The following is a 19,761-nucleotide window of genomic DNA, read 5'->3' on the forward strand; positions in this document are numbered from 1 at the left end:
TTTTCCACTAGATTTCATCACACAAAAATCTAGCGTTAAATTGACATTAGATAATAGTTAAAGGAATTCTAGAGGGGTTGGACCTGGACTGCTTATGGGAATGTAACGACTCTAGGCTAATTACTCGCTTGACTCCACCCCCAGACTGCTGCTTCTCCTACAAGTTCCCAGTATACAATATGATGGCCTCTTCAGTGTTTTCTCATCTGGCAAATTCACAGAGCTCTGCATGGTGGTAAGCCCTTATTAGCACTGACACAGCTAACTAAATTAATTGGAGCAATAAAACACAGTAATGTGCCGTCAATCATCACATTCTTATTAGAAGTCAAGTCAGATAGTTTGTCCTCTTGATGAGAGGAAGGCAGCTAAAAACAATCTGCTTGCAGCACCATGTTTATTCAGTCTTCATAGTATGGATAAGGCCTGTCTTTCCAGTCAATATTTACTTTCCTAAAGATGCTGTTGTGCAGAACACTTTATTGTACCATATAAACCAGAAACTACATAGCTGTAAGTTTTACAAGATGAACCCAGATTTTTCCAAGAAGGCCAGCAAATGCTAATGAATTATCCATTGCCGTCCAAAACTCAGAAGGTCTACCTCATCCTACATACATCATACTGTATATCAGTGTGCACAGTTAGTTAACACGCTAAATATTACTTCAAAGCTAGCAAAGCAATGCATTCAGGTAACATGTTGGGCTCAAATAAATCAACATTATAAAGGCACGATGGCCTGAACGCAATATGAAAGGCAAGGCCTGAATTCCCACCTGTCAAGCTGAAAAGGATTGAAAATAGAATATTGAGAAATTGTGCAACGAAAGGCAGACCTTTTCAGGGCCAAGAAATTAAGGTAAACTCGATTGTTCTAGATTCTACCCACGAACCTCAACGTAATCTTCCGCTTTGATGGAGGGGGGAAAAAAAAGCAAGTTTTTGCATTTAGACTGAAGGAAACTGGTGAAAAAAAATTACATTAGGGTTTAGTCGAAACCCTAAATTGAATTGCAGAAACAGTATGTCGTATTTTCATTAGTTCTGGGGAAGAAAAGGCTGGCTGAAAGCAGGAGGCCCTGGAATCGTGCCACATTTGCCTATATTATCCTCTCTCCATCTAAAGGACCCAGAAAACCATGGAAGTAGGACATGTGGTCCTTGACTTACAACCATTCGTTTAGTGACCGTTTGAAGTTACAGCGGCACCCAAAAAAAGTGGAAGTCTTTCAGAAGAGATTGGACAGCTATTCGTCTGAAATGGTATAGGGTTTCCTGCCTGAGCAGGGGGTTGGATAGATGACCTCCAAGGCCCCATCCAACATTATTATTATTATTATTATTAGTAGTAGTAGTAGTAGTAGTAGTAGTAGTAGTAGTAGTAGTATTGCCTTGCTACTTGCACCTATCATAGTCTCAACAATCATGGCAACCAACATGTATTTACGATGGTTGAGATGATGCCATTTGCGACCTTCTCAGCTGGCTTCCAAAAAAAAGCAAAGTCAATGGGAAAAGCCAGATTTATTTAACACGATTCATTTAACTGTACTGATTCACTTAACAACCATGGCAAATAATGTAGGTCATAAAATTGGGTGTGACTCACTCAATAACCGCCTTGCTAAGCAACCAAAATGGTAATTGTAACTAGAGGATTACCTGTAGCCATTGAAATCACTGCATAGAACCTTCCAAATTTGGCCGAATTTCAGCTTTCAAAACCCATCCGGCACAGCCAGTAGTGAAAGGAACTACAAGGCCAAAGTTAAGCAAGCTTTGGAAGGCCAAAAACTCTTTCCGTGCAGAAATCTGTTAACCTGTCTCCTGGATCCAAATAAATGATTCCACTTGTGTTTTCCACCTTCCAGGAATTCTAACATTTCCCTGTATTACTATATTAAACTAATGCAAGATTTAAAGGGTTGATTTAAAGCAGGGGTTCCCAACCGGGATGCTTGCAGCCCCTAGGGGTGTGAAATGATATTCCAGAGGGTGCACAAAATTTGGGTTTAGAAGTTTCAAAGTTATAGTGTATAGCTATTACTTTTGTAAGGGGTGCAAGAATATATCAGAAGCGTTCTAGGGGTGAGGGGTTTAGAAAAGGTTGGGAACTGCTGATTTAAAGGCTTAACCAGTTGCAGGAGTTGTTCAAACTCCTCCTAGTAGTGCATGAAAAGGTTTCTCAGTGATCAATTAAGCAGGCAGTTTAATGTTTTTGATATAGAAAATAAAATCATCATAAGAATGGCAGGTGACATGCCTCATTGGAAAAGCAGCATCCTAATGTTTTTCCTCCCACAGAAGACAAAATAAGCCTTCTGTTAGAGGATACGTGCTTGCTTGCTACCCTACTTTGGTGTAATTTTGCAAAACCTAAGTTTCAGCCCGGAATTCCTGGGCCACTAAGAAAACACAGGTATTCCTTGACTTAACAACCACAATTTGGGCCAGAATCTCCATGGTTAAGTGAGTCCCGCTTGATTTTATAGCCTTTCAGACCATGGTTGCTAAGTGAGTCATTGCAGTTGTTCAGGGAATCACATGGTTGAATTGGGCTTTCCCCACTGACTTTGTTTGTCGGAAGACTTAGCATCGCTTTCTCACTTACAAAGAAGACATTTGATTTATTGCTCTCACAGTAATGTCTGAAGATTGTTATCCTTACATTTATTTTTGCATGTGCAGTACTCCAATAAGTACTCACTTTATGTGACCTTGTCTGATCTCAACAAGCTAAACGGGATCAGAGGTGCTTAGTACAAGTATGAGCCGCCACTAGGAAATCCCACATTTAGATAATAGTTAAAGGAATTCTAGAGGGGTTGGATCTGGACTGCTTATGGGAATGTAACGACTCTAGGCTAATTACTAGGCTAATTACTAGTGGGGAATTGGGCTTTCCCTACTGACTTTGTTTGTTGGAAGTTGGCTGGTAAGGTCGCAAATAGTGGTCACATGATCCCGGGATCCTGCAACCGTCGTAAATCCATGCCGGTTGCCAAGCACCTGAATTTTGGTCACATGATCGTGGAGATGCTATGATGCAAAGACTGGTGATAAATCCATTTTTTTTTACTGCCATTGTAACTTCAAACAGTCGCTAAAAAACCAGTTGTTAAGTCAAGAATTACCCGTAGTGGATTGATGTTCTCCTGATGTTAATCAACCAAGATTTCTTTAACCAGGATACGGCTCAAATTTAAAATACTGAAGGATTGATTCTGTTTGTAAAACGAAGGCAACAATTATTCACAGATTTACTCACCTGCCCAGCAGCAAAAATTCACCAGCCAACCCCAAGCGTCTCATTGCCATCAGCAGCCCTCGTACTGTCATGCCTTCGCAGAAACACGCAACAACTCTGGCTTTGGGTAAATGGCTTCTGAGCTTTTCCAACAACTTGTCAAAGCTCTGCTCCCCGGCATTGCTGTAGATCTTGTAAGAATGAGCGATGCAGATCCCTTCTTTGGCGGACATGTCTTTGAAGGCTTCCATCCCACTTTCGCCATAGTTTCCTGAGCAAGAACCATGAGACACAAAAAGATCAGCAACAAAATTCTTGGGAAGGGCCCACAGAAGCAGTGACGTGACAAGCATCATATAACTAGGAAGCTGAAATCAAAAGTAAAGGAACAGATGAGCAATAGCATGAGGAATAGCTGCATAGGTAACAATAATATTATTATTTTTTTAAAAAAAAACAAACTTGGAATACAAACTCATTGCAATCTGAATATGAGTATTTGATGGGACATAACTTTAAGAAAGGCCAACATACTGTTACATCAATAGCACTAGCACTTAGACTTATATACCACTTAAGAGTGTTTTACAGCCCTCTCTAGGCGGTTTACAGAGTCAGCCTATTGCCCCTAGCAATCTGGGTCCTCATTTTACTGACCTCAGAAGGATGGAAGGCTGAGTCAACTTTGAGCCGGTCAGGATCGAACTCCTGGCTGTGGGCAGAATTAGCCTACAACGCTGCATTCTAACTACTGAGCCACCGGGGGTCCTTATATGAAGCAGTGATATCATATACTATTACTGCATCATAGAAGAAGTGATATGATACGACATAAGCAGCGACATGTAGACTTCAGTCTACAAGCCAGGTGATCTGAGGTGAAGAAAAGTTATGGGTGGAAACTTGGAGACTTAGCATCGCTTTCTCACTTACAAAGCGGACATTTGATTTATTGCTCTCACAGTAATGTCTGAAGATTGTTATCCTTACATTTATTTTTGCATGTGCAGTACTCCAATAAGTACTCACTTTATGTGACCTTGTCTGATCTCAACAAGCTAAACGGGATCAGAGGTGCTTAGTACAAGTATGAGACGCCACCAGGAAATCCCACATTTGTGGAAGTCAAAACATGATCCTGGATTATGGCAGTGTTAAATCACAGTCCAATAGCTGCCAAGTAAAATGTGTGTTACATCTATGTAAGTCACCAGATTTCAAGTTCAGCTTGAAGGTCGCTTTATATATACAGGACAAACAAAAATATACATAAGCTGAGATATTTAAAATACCATTAAATGTGATTGCTTATCAGAGAGATAACTGTTACAGTAGTCAACAATAGATTTGATAGTGATCTTGAGAAGGGTGGTTACATTTAATTTGAAACGCTACATTTAATTTGAAATCGGTCCTGGAACCCTATCTTTCATCAACTCATCTTTGAAACTGGGCAGAAGACTCTGATCTTTAGGGGAAAATTAATTTGAGCTGTCAGTAAAAGGAACAGAGAAGGAAAAATCTTGGCTGGAAAGTAAGGCTATTTTTTTTATCTTGATATTATAAATGTGGGGCTACTTTTCACAGAATTTAGGGTTCCTGGCCAATCAAAGGATACATCACAAGCCTGCTGAGTTGCAGATGGCATTGACTTTATTGCAACATGAGAGGTTGCTATATCCAGACTTTTAACTAGTAGCCAGAGACTTAAGCCATTAGTGCTACTATTATTGTTGTTGTTCAGTGCCTAAGTCATGTCTGACTCTTCACAACTCCATGGACCATAGCATATCAGGCTTCCTTCTCCACTATCTCCCGGAGTTTGTCCAAATTCATGTTCATTGCGTCAATGACAATATCTAACCATCACATCCTCTGTCGTCCCCTTCTCCTTTTGCCTTCCATCTTTCCCAAACCCAGGGTAATTGTTTTTGTTTTTTTTAATCCCATTTATATCCCGCCCTTCTCCAAAGACTCAGGGCGGCTTACGATCTAAGCACAATCAATGTGCTTAGCAATAGCCTTCATTCTATGTATATGCCTGCTTATTAGGGCTTTCACCCCCCCCCCCAAAGCGGCATTATTACAACGTCAGCTTATTGCCCCCAACAATCTGGGTCCTCATTTTACCTACCTCGGAAGGATGGAAGGCTGAGTCAACCTTGAGCCTGGTGGGATGCGAACCTGCACTAATTGCAGGCAGCTGGTGTTACTTAAGGAGGCATTAGCCCACTGCTTTTGCATAAGTGTGTATGCTTTGTATAAGATGGGGGAACTCTTTATGAAATTATGTGGTCTTATTTTGTTCAGAATGAGATAAATTGTTTATTTGGAAAAGGGAAAAGTAAACCAGAGCTACTAATTGGGAATAGATGCAGCTGCACTGAGGATACAGGGAAGAAACTTTTGCACAACTTTACAAACAAGAATATCCATCCAACAGACATTTCTCATGAGTAAGCCTATCCTAATTAATTTTTCATACAAATTCTCCCAATGGCTAGGAAGATTTTTTGAGAGAACATGAACATGCATATTTAATTGCAGCTATATGGGAGGAATAATGAGAATTATTTTTTAAAAAACAGCAGAGGAGGAAAAGAATGGCCATTTCTGCTACTTTCCTGGCAAAACTCTCCCACACATAGTTAACTGTATTCTCCAAAGTTTGTAAGACAATAAAGGAGAATGTTTATAGCTCAGGGTTGAAATGAGGGGTCCTTGGTGGTTCTCTGAGCTTGGTTGTTTTCTTGCAGATGTTTTATTACCCAAGTAGGCAACATCATTAGTTGCATTGATCATCCTGCACTGATGATGTTACCTAATTGGATAGGAAACATCTGCAAGAAAACAACCAAGCTGAAAGAGCACCGAGCACCCTCTCGTTTGTAAGACAAATCAAACACACAAAAGGTACACTCATGGTAAAAAGGTAAAGGTTCCCCCGCACATGCGTGCTAGTCGTTTCCAACTCCAGGGGCCGGTGCTCATCTCCGTTTCAAAGCCGAAGAGCCAGCGCTTGCCCGAGGACATCTCCGTGGTCACGTGGCTGGCATGACTAGACGCCAAAGGTGCACGGAATGCTGTTACCTTCCCACCGGAGTGGTCCCTATTTTTCTACTTGTATTTTTACGTGCTTTCGAACTGCTAGGTTGGCAGAAGCTGGGACGAGTAACAGGCTCTCACTCTGTTACGCGGCACTCGGGATTCGACACGCCAAACTGCCAACCTTCTGATCAACAAGCTCAGCGTCCTAACCTACTGAGCCACCCCGTCCCTTACACACTCATAGCTACGGTCAAGAAGATTGCAAAATTGTTGCCAGCCTTACCGGGTAGACCAGACAAGAAACACAAAAAGATAATCTGATTCTACTTTATTGTAAAGCTGAGTCAACCGAATCTTGCAAGTCTGAAAATACAATATTCCCACCATCTCCTATACAGCCCAAGGAACTAGGGATGGTTCCTTCTAAGCCTTTTGCCTCACCCATTATCCAGCTGTGGGCTAAGTTGCCTTTTATTTGACCATTCCCTAAGAAGTATATTTTTGCGCTATCTCCCAAGGTCTTTCCCCCATACCATTACATCTATCCCATGATCCAGTGGCAGTCCTCTGCCATCTTGTTCTTTATTCTTCCTCAATAAATCCTTAATCTCAACTGCAACCACCAACTCATTACTCCTAATTTAAACTTCCCCTGGCTTAGCAATCGTCTTGCCTAACAGTGACTGATACTGGGCAAAATATATATTATTATAAAAAGTCCTCTTAGGAACACGCATCCAACCTAAAACCATGACAAGTTATTGGAAGAGGACTAGGCCAACTTAAAAAATAAGTAGGCCTTTGTCAACATTTTTCAACTGGCTTTACGATGGCAATAGGGTACAATAAAGTATGTAAGAAAGAATTATTTCATTGGGCCCAATATTCTTGTGAAACAGGACTTAGGGTGTGAATTTCCTGGAAAAATTATTTCCATTTCTGTAGGAGAAGAGCAGGCAGAGCTGAGGGTGGAATTAAGCACATCATCAGCTGCATTCCCAAAAGCATTAACTTTGGAAAGTTGAGGATGAGGATGGGGATGAAAAAAAAGAAGCATTACTGAGTTGGTGGTTACACTTGCTTGGACTTCCAAAGTCAAAGGAACCTGTTCAATTACTCATGACAAAGGACTGCTGATGCCAAATTGAATAATGTTGGCTAGCCATTTTGCAAATTAGCTACTTAGTGGCAGAAACGCACTGTTATTTACAGCTCTTTTCATTATTCATAAAACAGTTTCAGCATAGCGTTTTCCAGAGGAGCATTAGTCCAAGCTTCGGATCACAGCCTCTCTTCTTAATTGCCCAGAGAAAATGCAAGTCACATTTGCCACTTAATGGGCACCTTCTGAGCTGAGCTGGATCTGATTACTCTCCAGCTTTGCACAGAATGACAATACAGGAGGCCCTGAGGTCTCCATGGAACTGCTTACACATCTCAAGTGACAAGGAGATGTCAGATGTCAGCACTCAGCTTCAGAGGCAAGGAGAAGACTCCAGGAGAAGAATTGTGGAGGACCACCAGAGATAAGAGCTCTGTTGTTATTTCCTATCCTGTAGGGAAATGTGTATCATAATGGTTTCTGAAGTGGATATCTTTCTTCATAGGTATTATATGATAACATAGGGCAGGGGTCAGCAACCTGAAACAGTGAAAGAGCCACTCGGAACCGGTTCCCTCACAAAAGGAAAAACTGGGAGCCGCAAAAAATGTGTGCAGATGCGCGTACATGCGCGCATGCGCAGAACAGTGTTTGACTGAAGAGTGGAGCCAAGGCGAGATATGCACCTACCCCGCATATTTGAATTGATTGGTTGAACTTTTTTAGTCCCACTTTTTTTTGGGGGGACTGCACATGGCAGAGGACTGGAAGCCGCAGGAGATGGCTGAAAGAGCTGCATGCGGCTCCGGAGCCGCGGGTTGCAGACCTGTGACATAGGGCTTCTCAACTCATTCACTTAGAATGATGATCAGGGATTTGGTAACAAGTCAACAATCAATGCCTGGTAGTCCTTCAAAGGTGATCCTTCTAGTATATGAGAATAGTAGTCAAGTCATGCAGATGTCACCTAAGTCACTTCAACGGCTGGATTTTCGAGCCTTCAAATACCCAATTCATTTCAGTTAGCCGTGGAATAGTCCATTTCGACTTTGCCAAGAAGAGATTGGACAGGTATTTGTCTGGAATGGGGTGTTAAGGTGGTTGCAAAGGAAAGGGAGATGGCAAGGAATTCCTTACTGATAACCTGTCTTAAAACCGATGGAGTAAATAATTTGAACTTGAGGACAGAAAGAAGCGTAAGATTGACTCACTGATCTTTTCCATAACAGAAAATTGACTGAGGGGTTTTAATTTTTAATTGGGTTTTAGTTTTAAATTTCGGGGACTTGAATTAATTAATTGTTTTAACTGATTTTAATTTTTGTATGTTATGCTTTTAATTTTCCCTGTAAACCGCCCTGAGTCCTACGGGAATAGGGCAGTATATAAATTTAATAAAATAAAATAATGTTAAACCCTCCAACTCGTCAGATATCCCCCTGACCCATAAAATCTCTTAAGGATGAGAAGCTGGGCAACAAATGGATCAAACAATTACAATTAGGAATTACTGTTATCAGTGTCGTCGTTTGGATTCAGTTCCGAGCTTTTGATTATTTTATTATAAATGCTTCTATCCTGCTTTAGTTTGTGATATACTACTAGCGTTCAACTTTCTGAAAGGTGGTACAAAACCATAAGGATAAATGCTATCAGAATAATAATAATAATAATAATAATAATAATAATAATAATAATAATAATAATAATAATAATAATAATAATAATAATAATTTAATTTCTATACCGCCCTTCTCCCGAAGGACTCAGGGCGGTATAGAAATACAATAAATACAATACAATAAAGTAGAAGTATAACTCACATAATAAAATGAAAAATGTTAATATATAATTCAATATTTATTTATTTATTTATTTATTTATTTATTTATTTATTTATTTATTTATTTATTTATTTATTTGGTGACTGGGCAGGTTAGATTTCACTCTGCCTCAAAGGAGAGAAATGCAGTCTTGACTTATTGGTAGTTTGGTTTTGCATTCTCAATTTGTTCTTTAGTTAATGGTCATGAAATTTCTCAACTGCTAGATGATCTTCCTTCCTTCCTTCCTTCCTTCCTTCCTTCCTTCCTTCCTTCCTTCCTTCCTTCCTTCCTTCCTTCCTTCCTTCCTTCCTTCTTTCTTTTCTTTTCTCTTCTCTTCTCTTCTCTTCTTTTCTTTTTTCTTCAGTTCACAAAATAAAATGTAGGAAAAATAACAATGTAACTGTCAGGCTCCAAAATCCAAGAAAGTCATTTTATGACTCTTCCAGGCACATGTATGTATTGTTTCTCACCAATAGACAGTATGTTGCCAAAGTAAAGCATACTGTATATTCTGGAAGGAGCCATCTTCTCTCTCTCTCTCCCTCCCTCCCTCCCTCCCTCCCTCTCATCCAAACTATCTAAACTTAGTTGCCTCTTGCTCCTTTGGAATGCACTCCCGCCCTCCCGGGAATCCAGACTACATTTTATCACAATAACAATATAACAAAGAAGACCAAGAAGCAAAGAAATGGTATAACCCGGCAACAGTGACACAACATAAATTAAAGCCAAATGCCTGCGCAAAGGGCCCTGTCTTTCAGGCCCTTCTCAGTAGGAGCCGCCTGGATCTTAGGAGGGTTCCCCTTCCAGAGGAGAGACACTGTGATAGAGAAGGTGCACTTCTGAGTTCCCTAATTGTTGGCTTTGTTTAATCAAAAGAACCCAGAGCGACATCAACCCTCTCTGATCAAAGTAGCTGGGCAGATACTATTGGAGACAGGCAGTCCCTCAAAATAAGCAGATCCCCTGTCATGTAGCCCATTTAGAGTCATCTGCAAGCGTTTCTTTTTATTTTTCATGGATATTTTTTTTTGGGGGGGGGTTGTTGGCATGCTAACATGGCACCTTTGGGATGTGCATTTGTAATTTTCACAGTAGAAGTAGACTACTATCTACAGTAATGTGCTCATTCAAAGGAACAGGCAATAAAACTCTGAATCATTTCTGAATATTGCACGCACAGCTGGTTTAAGTGTGCATCATGTACTCCATCAAAAGAAATGTGAGGGATTCAAGGAGCAGCTTTAAGTCAACTATTAAAATATTTCCAGCTTGCAATCTACAACAGGAATCCTGTTCCTGTTCTAAAAGATAGAGGGCAGTGTAGCTATAAATACTGTATAAAAGTAATAGGTGCGTATGGTGCAATTATGGGTGTATCTTGTTTAATTATGCATTCAATTTCTAGTTTAAGAGATGAGCATCTTTCAGATTAAGCCTTTTTAGACACTGCTGCTATAAAACACACAGAAAAGCACATTTGGTAGAATGGTTATAGGGGCAGGAGTAGAAAGAGGGAGATTAGCAGTAAATTCTAATCCTGTCCTGGGCTCAGAAGCCAGTTGGGCATCTTTGGGCCAGTCACTCACTCTTAGTAACAGGAGAAAGCAAGGACAAATAGGAAATGTGACCAATAAAACTGCATGGACTTCTTTGGTGCCTAGAGTTAAGCTCGACTTGAAGGCACCAAACACGTATAATTTGTAATTTTCCCTTATTTATTTTCAGAGTTTTGAATTGTGCTGTTCCATTTTTTAGAAGTAAGCAAAAAAAAGTAAAGACTTCAGATAAGAAACATAAAAGTCAGCTAAATAAAGCTAGACCTTGCACTGCAACTAGACCTTGCTTACCAACTGCCTTGTTCAGTGACTGAACTTACAAAACTGCTGCAAAACAAGTTTAGGACCAATACTCGCATTTACAACCTTTGAAGATCCCCTTGATCGCTTGATTGCTGTTATAGTACAATTGCTATTATGGTATAAATTGACATGTGCCTGAGGTTGCTTTTTCTCCACCCCCCCACCCCCCCCATGCCTTTCAGAGCAAAGAGATTGAAGAAGAAGAGATTACAAGAGAATACAGCGACACAATGAACATTTTTCCCCCTTATTTCTTATTTCTCTCCCCCCTCCTTGCAGAACACAGAGATTGCTTAAACAAAGGGGAGGGGCAGAGAAAGGTGAAAAGCAAACAAATAATGTCTGTAGACAACCTTTCCTGTGTCTGTTACTTGTTTCTTCTTCACCCACCACAACAGAATAGAGTGATTGAAGAGTGAGGGATTACAAGAAGATAATCAGGCACACAATGGGCACATCAGGCCCACAATACACTAAGCATGACATGCTCAGCACTGCTGGCAGCATCACCTTATTTTTATTGTCTATTCCTCATTGTGTACTGGCCTACTCTCTTCTAATCCCTTTCTCTCCAATGAATATTAATGCAAACCTTAATCCCTTTCTTGCTAATTACCCCAGTGTTGGGTTGAGTATTCCAATGGGTTGGGGAGTGGGGGAAAGGAAAACCCTGTCACAGCATATAATTTCCCACTCAGCAATCCCTTCACTGAACAATTAGCTGCTGGTCCTCACTGTGGTCATTCAATGAGGATCACAGATATACACCTCCAGATGTTTCAGGCTTTGCATATCACCTTGGCTTCTACACTACTTCATACATTGCCTTTGTCCTTATCTTTCCCATTTTCAAATCTCATCAAGTCCACCCAGCCATGACATTCTCATTTTTCCCATTCCTTTCAACTACTTCAATCAAGCTTCATTCATTCTTTTGATATGACCAAGACACCTCAGTGTATTTCTTTCCACCCAGCTACTCACTTTTGTATTCAATACACATTCGTTCATCACCCATTTGCTTTTGACCCTGTTTATCTTTCTTTTAAGGGACGCGATGGCTCAGTGGGTTAAGACGCTGAGCTTGTCGATCGGAAGGTCGGCAGTTTGGCGGGTCGAATCCCGAGTGCCGTGTAACAGAGTGAGCGCCTGTTACTAATCCCAGCTTCTGCCAACCTAGCAGTTCGAAAGCATGTAAAAAATGCAAGTAGAAAAATAGGAACCACTATGGTGGGAAGGAAACAGCATTCCGTGAGCCTTTGGTGTCTAGTCATGCCGGCCACATGACCACGGAGACGTCCTCGGACAAGCACTGGCTCTTCGGCTTTGAAACGGAGATGAGCACCGGCCCCTAGAGTCGGAAATGACTAGCACGCATGTGCGGGGGAAACTTTACCTTTACCTTTACTTTTACCTATCTTTCTTTTGCCAAAGAGTTTATTTAAGTATCCCATATCCACTGCATTCAGCTTCCTTCTATGTTTCTCTTGGCAGGTCTAATCCACACTTCCATATATCAAAGTGGGCAAAAGCACATTTTTTTTTATACCTGGCCATTTTTACGTCTTCTGACAAAACATTCATTCATGAAAACATGGCAGCCACTGCCTTTTTACTAGCACCTGCCTACCTTGAAATATCTTAGTTGGGTTTGATTTTTCTATCTTAATCTCATCTTTTTACCAAGGTATACAAATTCATTACCTGCACTTTTACAGTGTATACCTTGCAATTGCTCGCTCTGATTTTTCCGTCAAACAGAACTACCTTGTTTTTTGATACATTAATTTGGAGGTCTACTCTTGTTTCCTCATTCAGTCTAACAATCCTTTCAAATCATCCAGTTTCTCAGCCAACAATATGGCAGCATATGAAAGTATTCATGATCCTTGGAACATGTCTGGATATGGAGAGGATGGGAAACCACCCACATTTTCTTCCTCCCGCCCCCCTATTTTTTATGTTTCTCTAAATTTTGTTTATATTAGTTTTAAATACCCTCAGAAAAATTCCCACCCCATAAGGCAAGAAGGATCACAAATCACCTTGGTCTCTTTTCTCTTTAAAAAAACAACAAAACCCCCTATCCTTTTAAAGCTTTGTTATAGAATTTTAAGATCAGGGCCATAGTGATTTGGGGCGGGGGGGGGGGAAGAGGAGATGAAATATAGAACTTGAGAGAAATGATATCTCAGAATTCAGAAGCGGTATAGAAAAGGCACACATCTCACAAAGATTGTCCTGTTTAGTTGATGGGACAAACATGCCCACCTTGGATAGGATCTTGACAGACAGAGAAAATGGGAAAAAGTTAGACCAAGAAAGAAAAAGTGTGAGAACTTAATAAGACCCCCACTTGGAATATTGCATCCAGTTCTGGTCACTACAATACATACATACATACACACACACACACAAACACACACACACACACACACATATATACATATTTAAATGTTTGTTAAGCATTCAGAATACACTTGCGTGGTCCCAGACATGGGACAAATCTTATTTCCTGTTTCAGCCTAGCCCAAGGCCATCTACAGGCAGTAGCCACAGCAGTGGCAGCTCATATTTGTATAAATTTTTTGGCTTGCTAACAAAGAATAAAGGGAGACCGATATATAAAATTGGAGATTCTGGAACAAATGAAGAGAAGAGCAACAAAAATGATTAGCGGGCTGGAGGCTAAAAGATACAAAGAAAGGTGACAGGAATTGGATATTTATTTTATTTTTTATTTTTATTTTATTAAATTTATATACCGCCCTTTCCCGTAGGACTCAGGGCAGTTTACAGGGCATAAAAAAAGGTCAATACAAAAATTAAGAACAATTAAAAAGATTAAACTAAATCCCTGAAAAATATAAAACATATAAAACCCTAGTTAAAACCCCAATTAAAACTCAGCCTGGGCCGGAAAGCTCGAAGAGCCAGGTCTTCAGGTCTCGGCGAAATGATCGGAGGTCGGGGGCAGTCCTGAGCGCCATGGGCAGCTGGTTCCAAAGGGCAGGCGCACCCACTGAGAAGGCCCTCCCCCTGGGTGTTATCCGCCGGTATTCCTTTACCGGCGGCACCCTGAGAAGGCCCTCCCTGTGGGAGTGCACAGGACGAAGGGAACTTGATGCCGGCAGCAGGTGTCCCCTCAGATATCCTGGACCCAAGCCATTTAGGGCTTTATAGGTCATCACCAGCACCTTGAATCTCACCCGGAGGGCAACCGGAAGCCAATGCAGCTCACGGAGCAGAGGTGTTACATGGGAGTATCGGGAAACCCCCATGACAACTTGCGCGGCTGCATTTTGCACCAGCTGAAGCCTCTGAGTGGTCCTCAAGGGCAGCGTTGCAGAGAGCGTTGCAGTAGTCTAAACGGGAGGTCACGAGTGCATGAGTGACTGTGTGTAGGACATCTCGGTCCAGGTAGGGTCGCAACTGGCACACCAGGCGAACCTGGGCAAAAGCCCCCCTGGTCACGGCTCCTATATGGTCTTCAAAACTGAGCCGCGAATCCAGGAGGACACCCAAGTTGCGAGCCCTATCAACGGGGGGTAACACCTCACCCCCCATCGTTAATGATGGAATAGTCTGGTTAACCCGAGATGCCGGTATGCACAGCTGGTATGCAAGACAGATATGTCTTGTCTAATGAAAAGAAGGACTGGGGGTGACATGATAGCACTGTTCTGAGGGGCTCTTACAAAGTTGAGGGGGTCATCCTGTTCTCCAAAGCACTTCAAGGCAGAACAAGAAGCAATGGATGGAAACTAATAAAGGAGAGCTCCAACCTAGAACTAAGGAGAAATTAATTAATCAGTGGAACAGCTTGCCTCCACAAATTGTGGGGGCTCCAACACTGGAGGTTTTTAAGAAGAGATTGGACAAACATTCATCTGAAATGGTATAATAAGGTCTCCTGCTTGAGCAGAGGCTTGGACTAGAAGATCTCCAAGGGACCTATATTATATTTATCACATTCCCATGGTCAACTATACAAGTCAAGAAGAGATCAGATTGGAGACACGACTAATTGTTAACAAATCCATGCTGGCTCTTGTCCGACGATGCATTTTGTTCTACATGGTTCTATGAAGGTAAAGGTAAAGGTTCCCCCACACATGCATGCTAGTTGTTTCCGACTCTAGGGGCCGGTGCTCATCTCCGTTTCAAAGCCGAAGAGCCAGCGCTTGTCCGAGGACGTCTCCGTGGTCATGTGGCCGGCATGGCTAGATGCCAAAGGCGCACGGAACGCTGTTACCTTCCTACCGGAGTGGTCCCTAGTTTTCTACTCACATTTTTACGTGCTTTCGAACTGCTAAGTTGGCAGAAGCTGGGACGAGTAACAGGTGCTCACTCTGCTACATGGTTCTATAATACTTGTTTAATAATTTAGTTCTGGCAAGGTTGTAACTGATCTAGTTCTGAAGACTTCGTAATGGCCAGGTGCTCCCTGAATATATCTGACTAAAAAGTACCTCTGAAAGGGACACCAAGCAAGCTGCATGATTCACTTATCCTGCGTAGCTGACACACGATGTCTGCAAGGGATTATACATGCTTTGGGTTATTTTCATCCTTCCGCATTCTTTGACACATTTCTTCTTAAAGGCAACATCCTTGAACATAAACGCCATCTATAAATCTACAGTTGCATATAACCGAGGTATTAAGCATATGTCCCAATGAATTACAGCTGGCACTGCATGACTAGGCTGAAGCTGTCATAGCTAAAGATGAAGGAGATACCTAAGCAAGGTGGAGAAAAGCCAGGTACCTTGTCTACTGAAGATAGTTGAGAAGGAACTAATCATTAAGGCAGACATGTCAAACACAAGGCCCGGGGGGCGGATCCGGCCCGCAAAGTGGTTTCATGTGGCCCGCGAAGCCATCCTGGAAACGGAGGGAACGGCCCCCACTGCCTTGGCCCTGGCCCAGAAACCCTCCTTCTGCCAGAGACCCTCTCCTGTCAAGGCCCCCATAGGCACCCTTGATGCGAACAATGTAGAGCTGGCCATGCCCACCCAGTAGGCCACGCCCACCCTGGCCCTACCCACCCGCCACCCTGAGGGCAACCGCAGTGCTGATGCGGCCCTCAATGAAATTGAGTTTGACACCCCTGCATTAAGGAAAGGAAGAAAATATGTTATCTGAACCACACAAAAGAGGTCGGACCTAAGCACATGGGAAACTCTCCTGCCCAAATGCCATTCAACAGCTACCAGTCTTGTAAATCCACAAGGCAAGAATAGGTGCAGGTCTTGTGAATCAGCAAAGCAAGAATTTGGGGTGGGGGGATAAAAGGAGCCCTGAAGTCCATCCACTCTGGATTTTCTTTGGATCCAGACTTGACAGCTTCTGGCTAGTGCCTGCCAGCCTAGCTGAGGACGTTGCTAAGTGTGGATGAGGGTTTGCTGTGGTTCATGTGAGAAAGAGCAAATGTACATTGTAAGCAATAAAGTTTTGCTGCTACTTTAAATTCACTGGATCTCCGTGTATTCCAAAGAGCCTCTTGTGCCTCAGTGTTCGGTTGAAAGCGATTTGAGTGTATCTCTAATTATTTTCTAGCTGTGGATCAGGGCTGTGAATGTATTGAATGAGTAACCCTAATCCCAATCTGGGAGTGTGCGCGCCACGATATAAAAAAGATTTTGAGACTCTAGAAAGAGCGCAGAGAAGAGCCACAAAGATGATTACGGGACTGGAGGGTAAAACATACGAAGAACGATTGCAGGAATTGTGTTATATTTGGTTTAATGAAGACAAGAGGGAGTCAAGCTATTCTCCAAAGCATCTGAAGGCATTACATGAAGCAATGGATGGAAACTAATTAAGGAGAGAATCAACCTAGAAATTCCTGACAGAATAATTTATCGGTGGAATGGCTTGCCTCCAGAAGTCATTTGCTCCAACACTGCAAATTTTTAATTAGAGATTGGACAACCATTTGTCTGAAATGGCAGAGGGTTTCTTGCAAGGGGTTGGACTAGATGACCTCCAAGGTCCCTTCCAACTCTTCTGTTATTCTGTCCTTATAGCACCATTGGCCTTTGGAGACATGGCAGATGAATATCTCTTCCATTATATCACCCATGCCCATTAAATCAAACCCAATCTCTTCAGTACTACAGTCACTGATGCAAGCACCCATGTTACCATCAGGGAACAGCTTTATTCTTCTTACCCTGATTTCCTGTAGCCAAAAAGCCTGCAAGGAATACGTCCGGGCAAAGGTTTACAGATGGCTCCGCTGGAAAGGCTTTTGCCCATAAGTGCATGAAAATGCATACAATTATTCAGAACAGATTAAAGGATGAATTCGCAGGATAGCTGTGCTTGTCAGCTGCAGGAAGGAAACGAAAATACGCCGATGTTTGGGACATGGATCAGTTTGCTTGTTTGTTTGCCTTTGTTAAGCTCTCGCTGAGTAATTGCAGGCCACTGTTTTCACGACATCGTCATTTCGTTCTCTCCCTTTGCCTGCATGTCAACAGAGGCTGAGGTTTGCTACCTGTCGAAAGAGGTTTTTGTCTAATAAATCAAAATCTTCTCCCGGCAGATCTTTTCCAGTTGCTTCGCCAGCTGTCTTTAGAGCAACAGCAATAGCGTTTAGGCTTATACCGCCACCCCATAGCACTTTAGAACACTCCGTGGGCGGTTTACAATCAGGTAAGCATTATTTGCATGTTGCATATTGCCCCCAACAATCTGGGCCCTCGTTTTACCAAACACCGGAAGAATGGAAATCTGAGTCAACCTTGAGTTCTTTCAGGATTAGACCTGAGGATTAGACTTCAGGCTGTGGGTAGAATTTGCCTGCAATGCTGCATTTTAAACACTACTCCACTAGGGATTTTGTTTGTTTGTTTGTTTGTTTGTTTAAAGGTGAAGGTAAAGTTTCCCCCGCACATGCGCGCTAGTTGTTTCCGACTCTAGGGGCCGGTGCTCATCTCCATTTCAAAGCCGAAGAGCCAGCGCTTGTCCAAGGACGTCTCCGTGGTCATGTGGCCAGCATGACTAGACGCCAAAGGCGCACAGAACGCTGTTACCTTCCCACCGTAGTGGTCCCTATTTTCTACTTGCATTTTTACGTGCTTTCGAACTGCTAGGTTGGCAGAAGCTGGGACGAGTAACAGGCGCTCACTCTGCTATGCGGCACTCAGGATTCGACCTGCCAAACTGCCGACCTTCTGATCAACAAGCTCAGCGTCCTAACCCACTGAGCCACTGCGTCCCTTGACCCAGCCTCAAGGACTCTAAAACAGGGGTCTTCAAACCTGGCCCTTTGATGACTTGTGGACTTCAACTCCCAGAATTCCTCAGCCAGGCATGCTGGCTGAGGAATTCTGGGAGTTGAAGATCACAAGTCATCAAAGGGCCAAGTTTGAAGACCCCCTGCTCTAAAAGAATGCAAATGACCAGCTGTCTGTAAGGAATATAAATCCTTCCATTCCCCACCATCCAGTCAGAGCTGAAGAAGCTTCTTGGGTGAGAAGCGAAAGGTCTTCAAAGGAAACAAGAAGTCCAGTTACTTCCTGAAAAAAAACACCTTGGGGCAGTCCTCAGAAAGCACCCATTGCACAGGTCCAGATTCCAAGCTCAGTATAGCAAGAGTCACTGGGTAACCAAACAAGAGAAAAGACAAGTCCAGAGAGCAAGAAAAACAACAATTGTCCTACAGAGATGGAGCAAATAATTAGATTTGTTTGGGCAACATTCTTTTTTTTTGCCTCCTTGAACCAAACCATTTCCAGTTCTTCATTTACGAAGCAAATTTCTATTTTAGTTTTAAATGAGCAAAACGCCTTCTTTTAGGGCAAGGGGGACATAATTTCACCCATTTTTAGGATACGTTCCTGCTATCGTGAAGATCTTGATGTCTGTTTCAGCTGAACTGCAAATAACACATGAAGTGTTGGGAAGATTTCCTCCCCTCATTTTCTCTCCTTCGGCTTGGAGAAAAGTGCACCTTCCGAGCGGAAACAGCTTTCATTTCTTGGACCGGATACTCCATGGATCTAGAGCATCTTCATTTCAGCCAACCCAGCTTCAAAGTGAAGTGCTCAGAAACTAAGAAATATGCTTTCCCCCCCACACACACACACACCCCTCCCCCATCAGATTGACTTGAAGAAGAGAAAAGCAGTGAACGTGTTTCAGCTTTTTTAAGGAAATATCTTGGGTTTTCAGAGCCAGTACTCTGAACAGATCTCAAACCTTGTAACATGACTGATGGGGAGCCATTTAGTTTTTCTTTCACCTCTGTACCAGTTGTCAAATTTTCTTAGCTAACCATTCATCATTTGGCTTAGATGAATCCCCTCCATACGTATTATCTAGTTGGACACGTTATTCTAACAAAGGAAAAAATTGGGGCAGAATTAGAAGAAAGGCTGAATCCCAACTCAGTAGCACCATTTGGACATTTATTGAATTGTATATTCTTCCCTGGTGTATTAGGCCTCTAAAACCAAAACTGTTAGATAGAAGAAAATTAATTTACTTCATAAGCCAACATATCCATGTGGTGTAGTAACAACAACTTGCACCTACAGTAAACATTGGCAAGACGAAAGAGATGATGTTAGACTTCCAGAGAAAAAAGGAGGAACCTGCCCCACTTTACATCAGGGAGGACTGTGTAGAGAGTTTCCTCCTTTAAATGTCTGGGAGTCTTCC

The 19,761-nt window shown here is 42.2% G+C and overlaps 1 protein-coding gene across 1 annotated transcript in view; it reads right to left on the bottom strand.

Moving 5' to 3' along the window:
• The window catches only part of GRM5 (glutamate metabotropic receptor 5), a gene marked incomplete at both ends in the record, with an annotated part of 244,301 nt that overhangs the window by 161,186 nt on the left and 63,354 nt on the right, over positions 1–19,761 (bottom strand). Inside the window, one exon of the mRNA XM_081327702.1 lies at positions 3,272–3,521. Coding sequence (XP_081183828.1) covers positions 3,272–3,521 — 250 coding nt within the window. The remainder of the gene's footprint in view (positions 1–3,271; positions 3,522–19,761) is intronic.

Source organism: Vipera berus (genome assembly GCF_964194415.1).
Source record: "Vipera berus genome assembly, chromosome: 4".
Lineage (NCBI taxonomy): Eukaryota > Metazoa > Chordata > Lepidosauria > Squamata > Viperidae > Vipera > Vipera berus.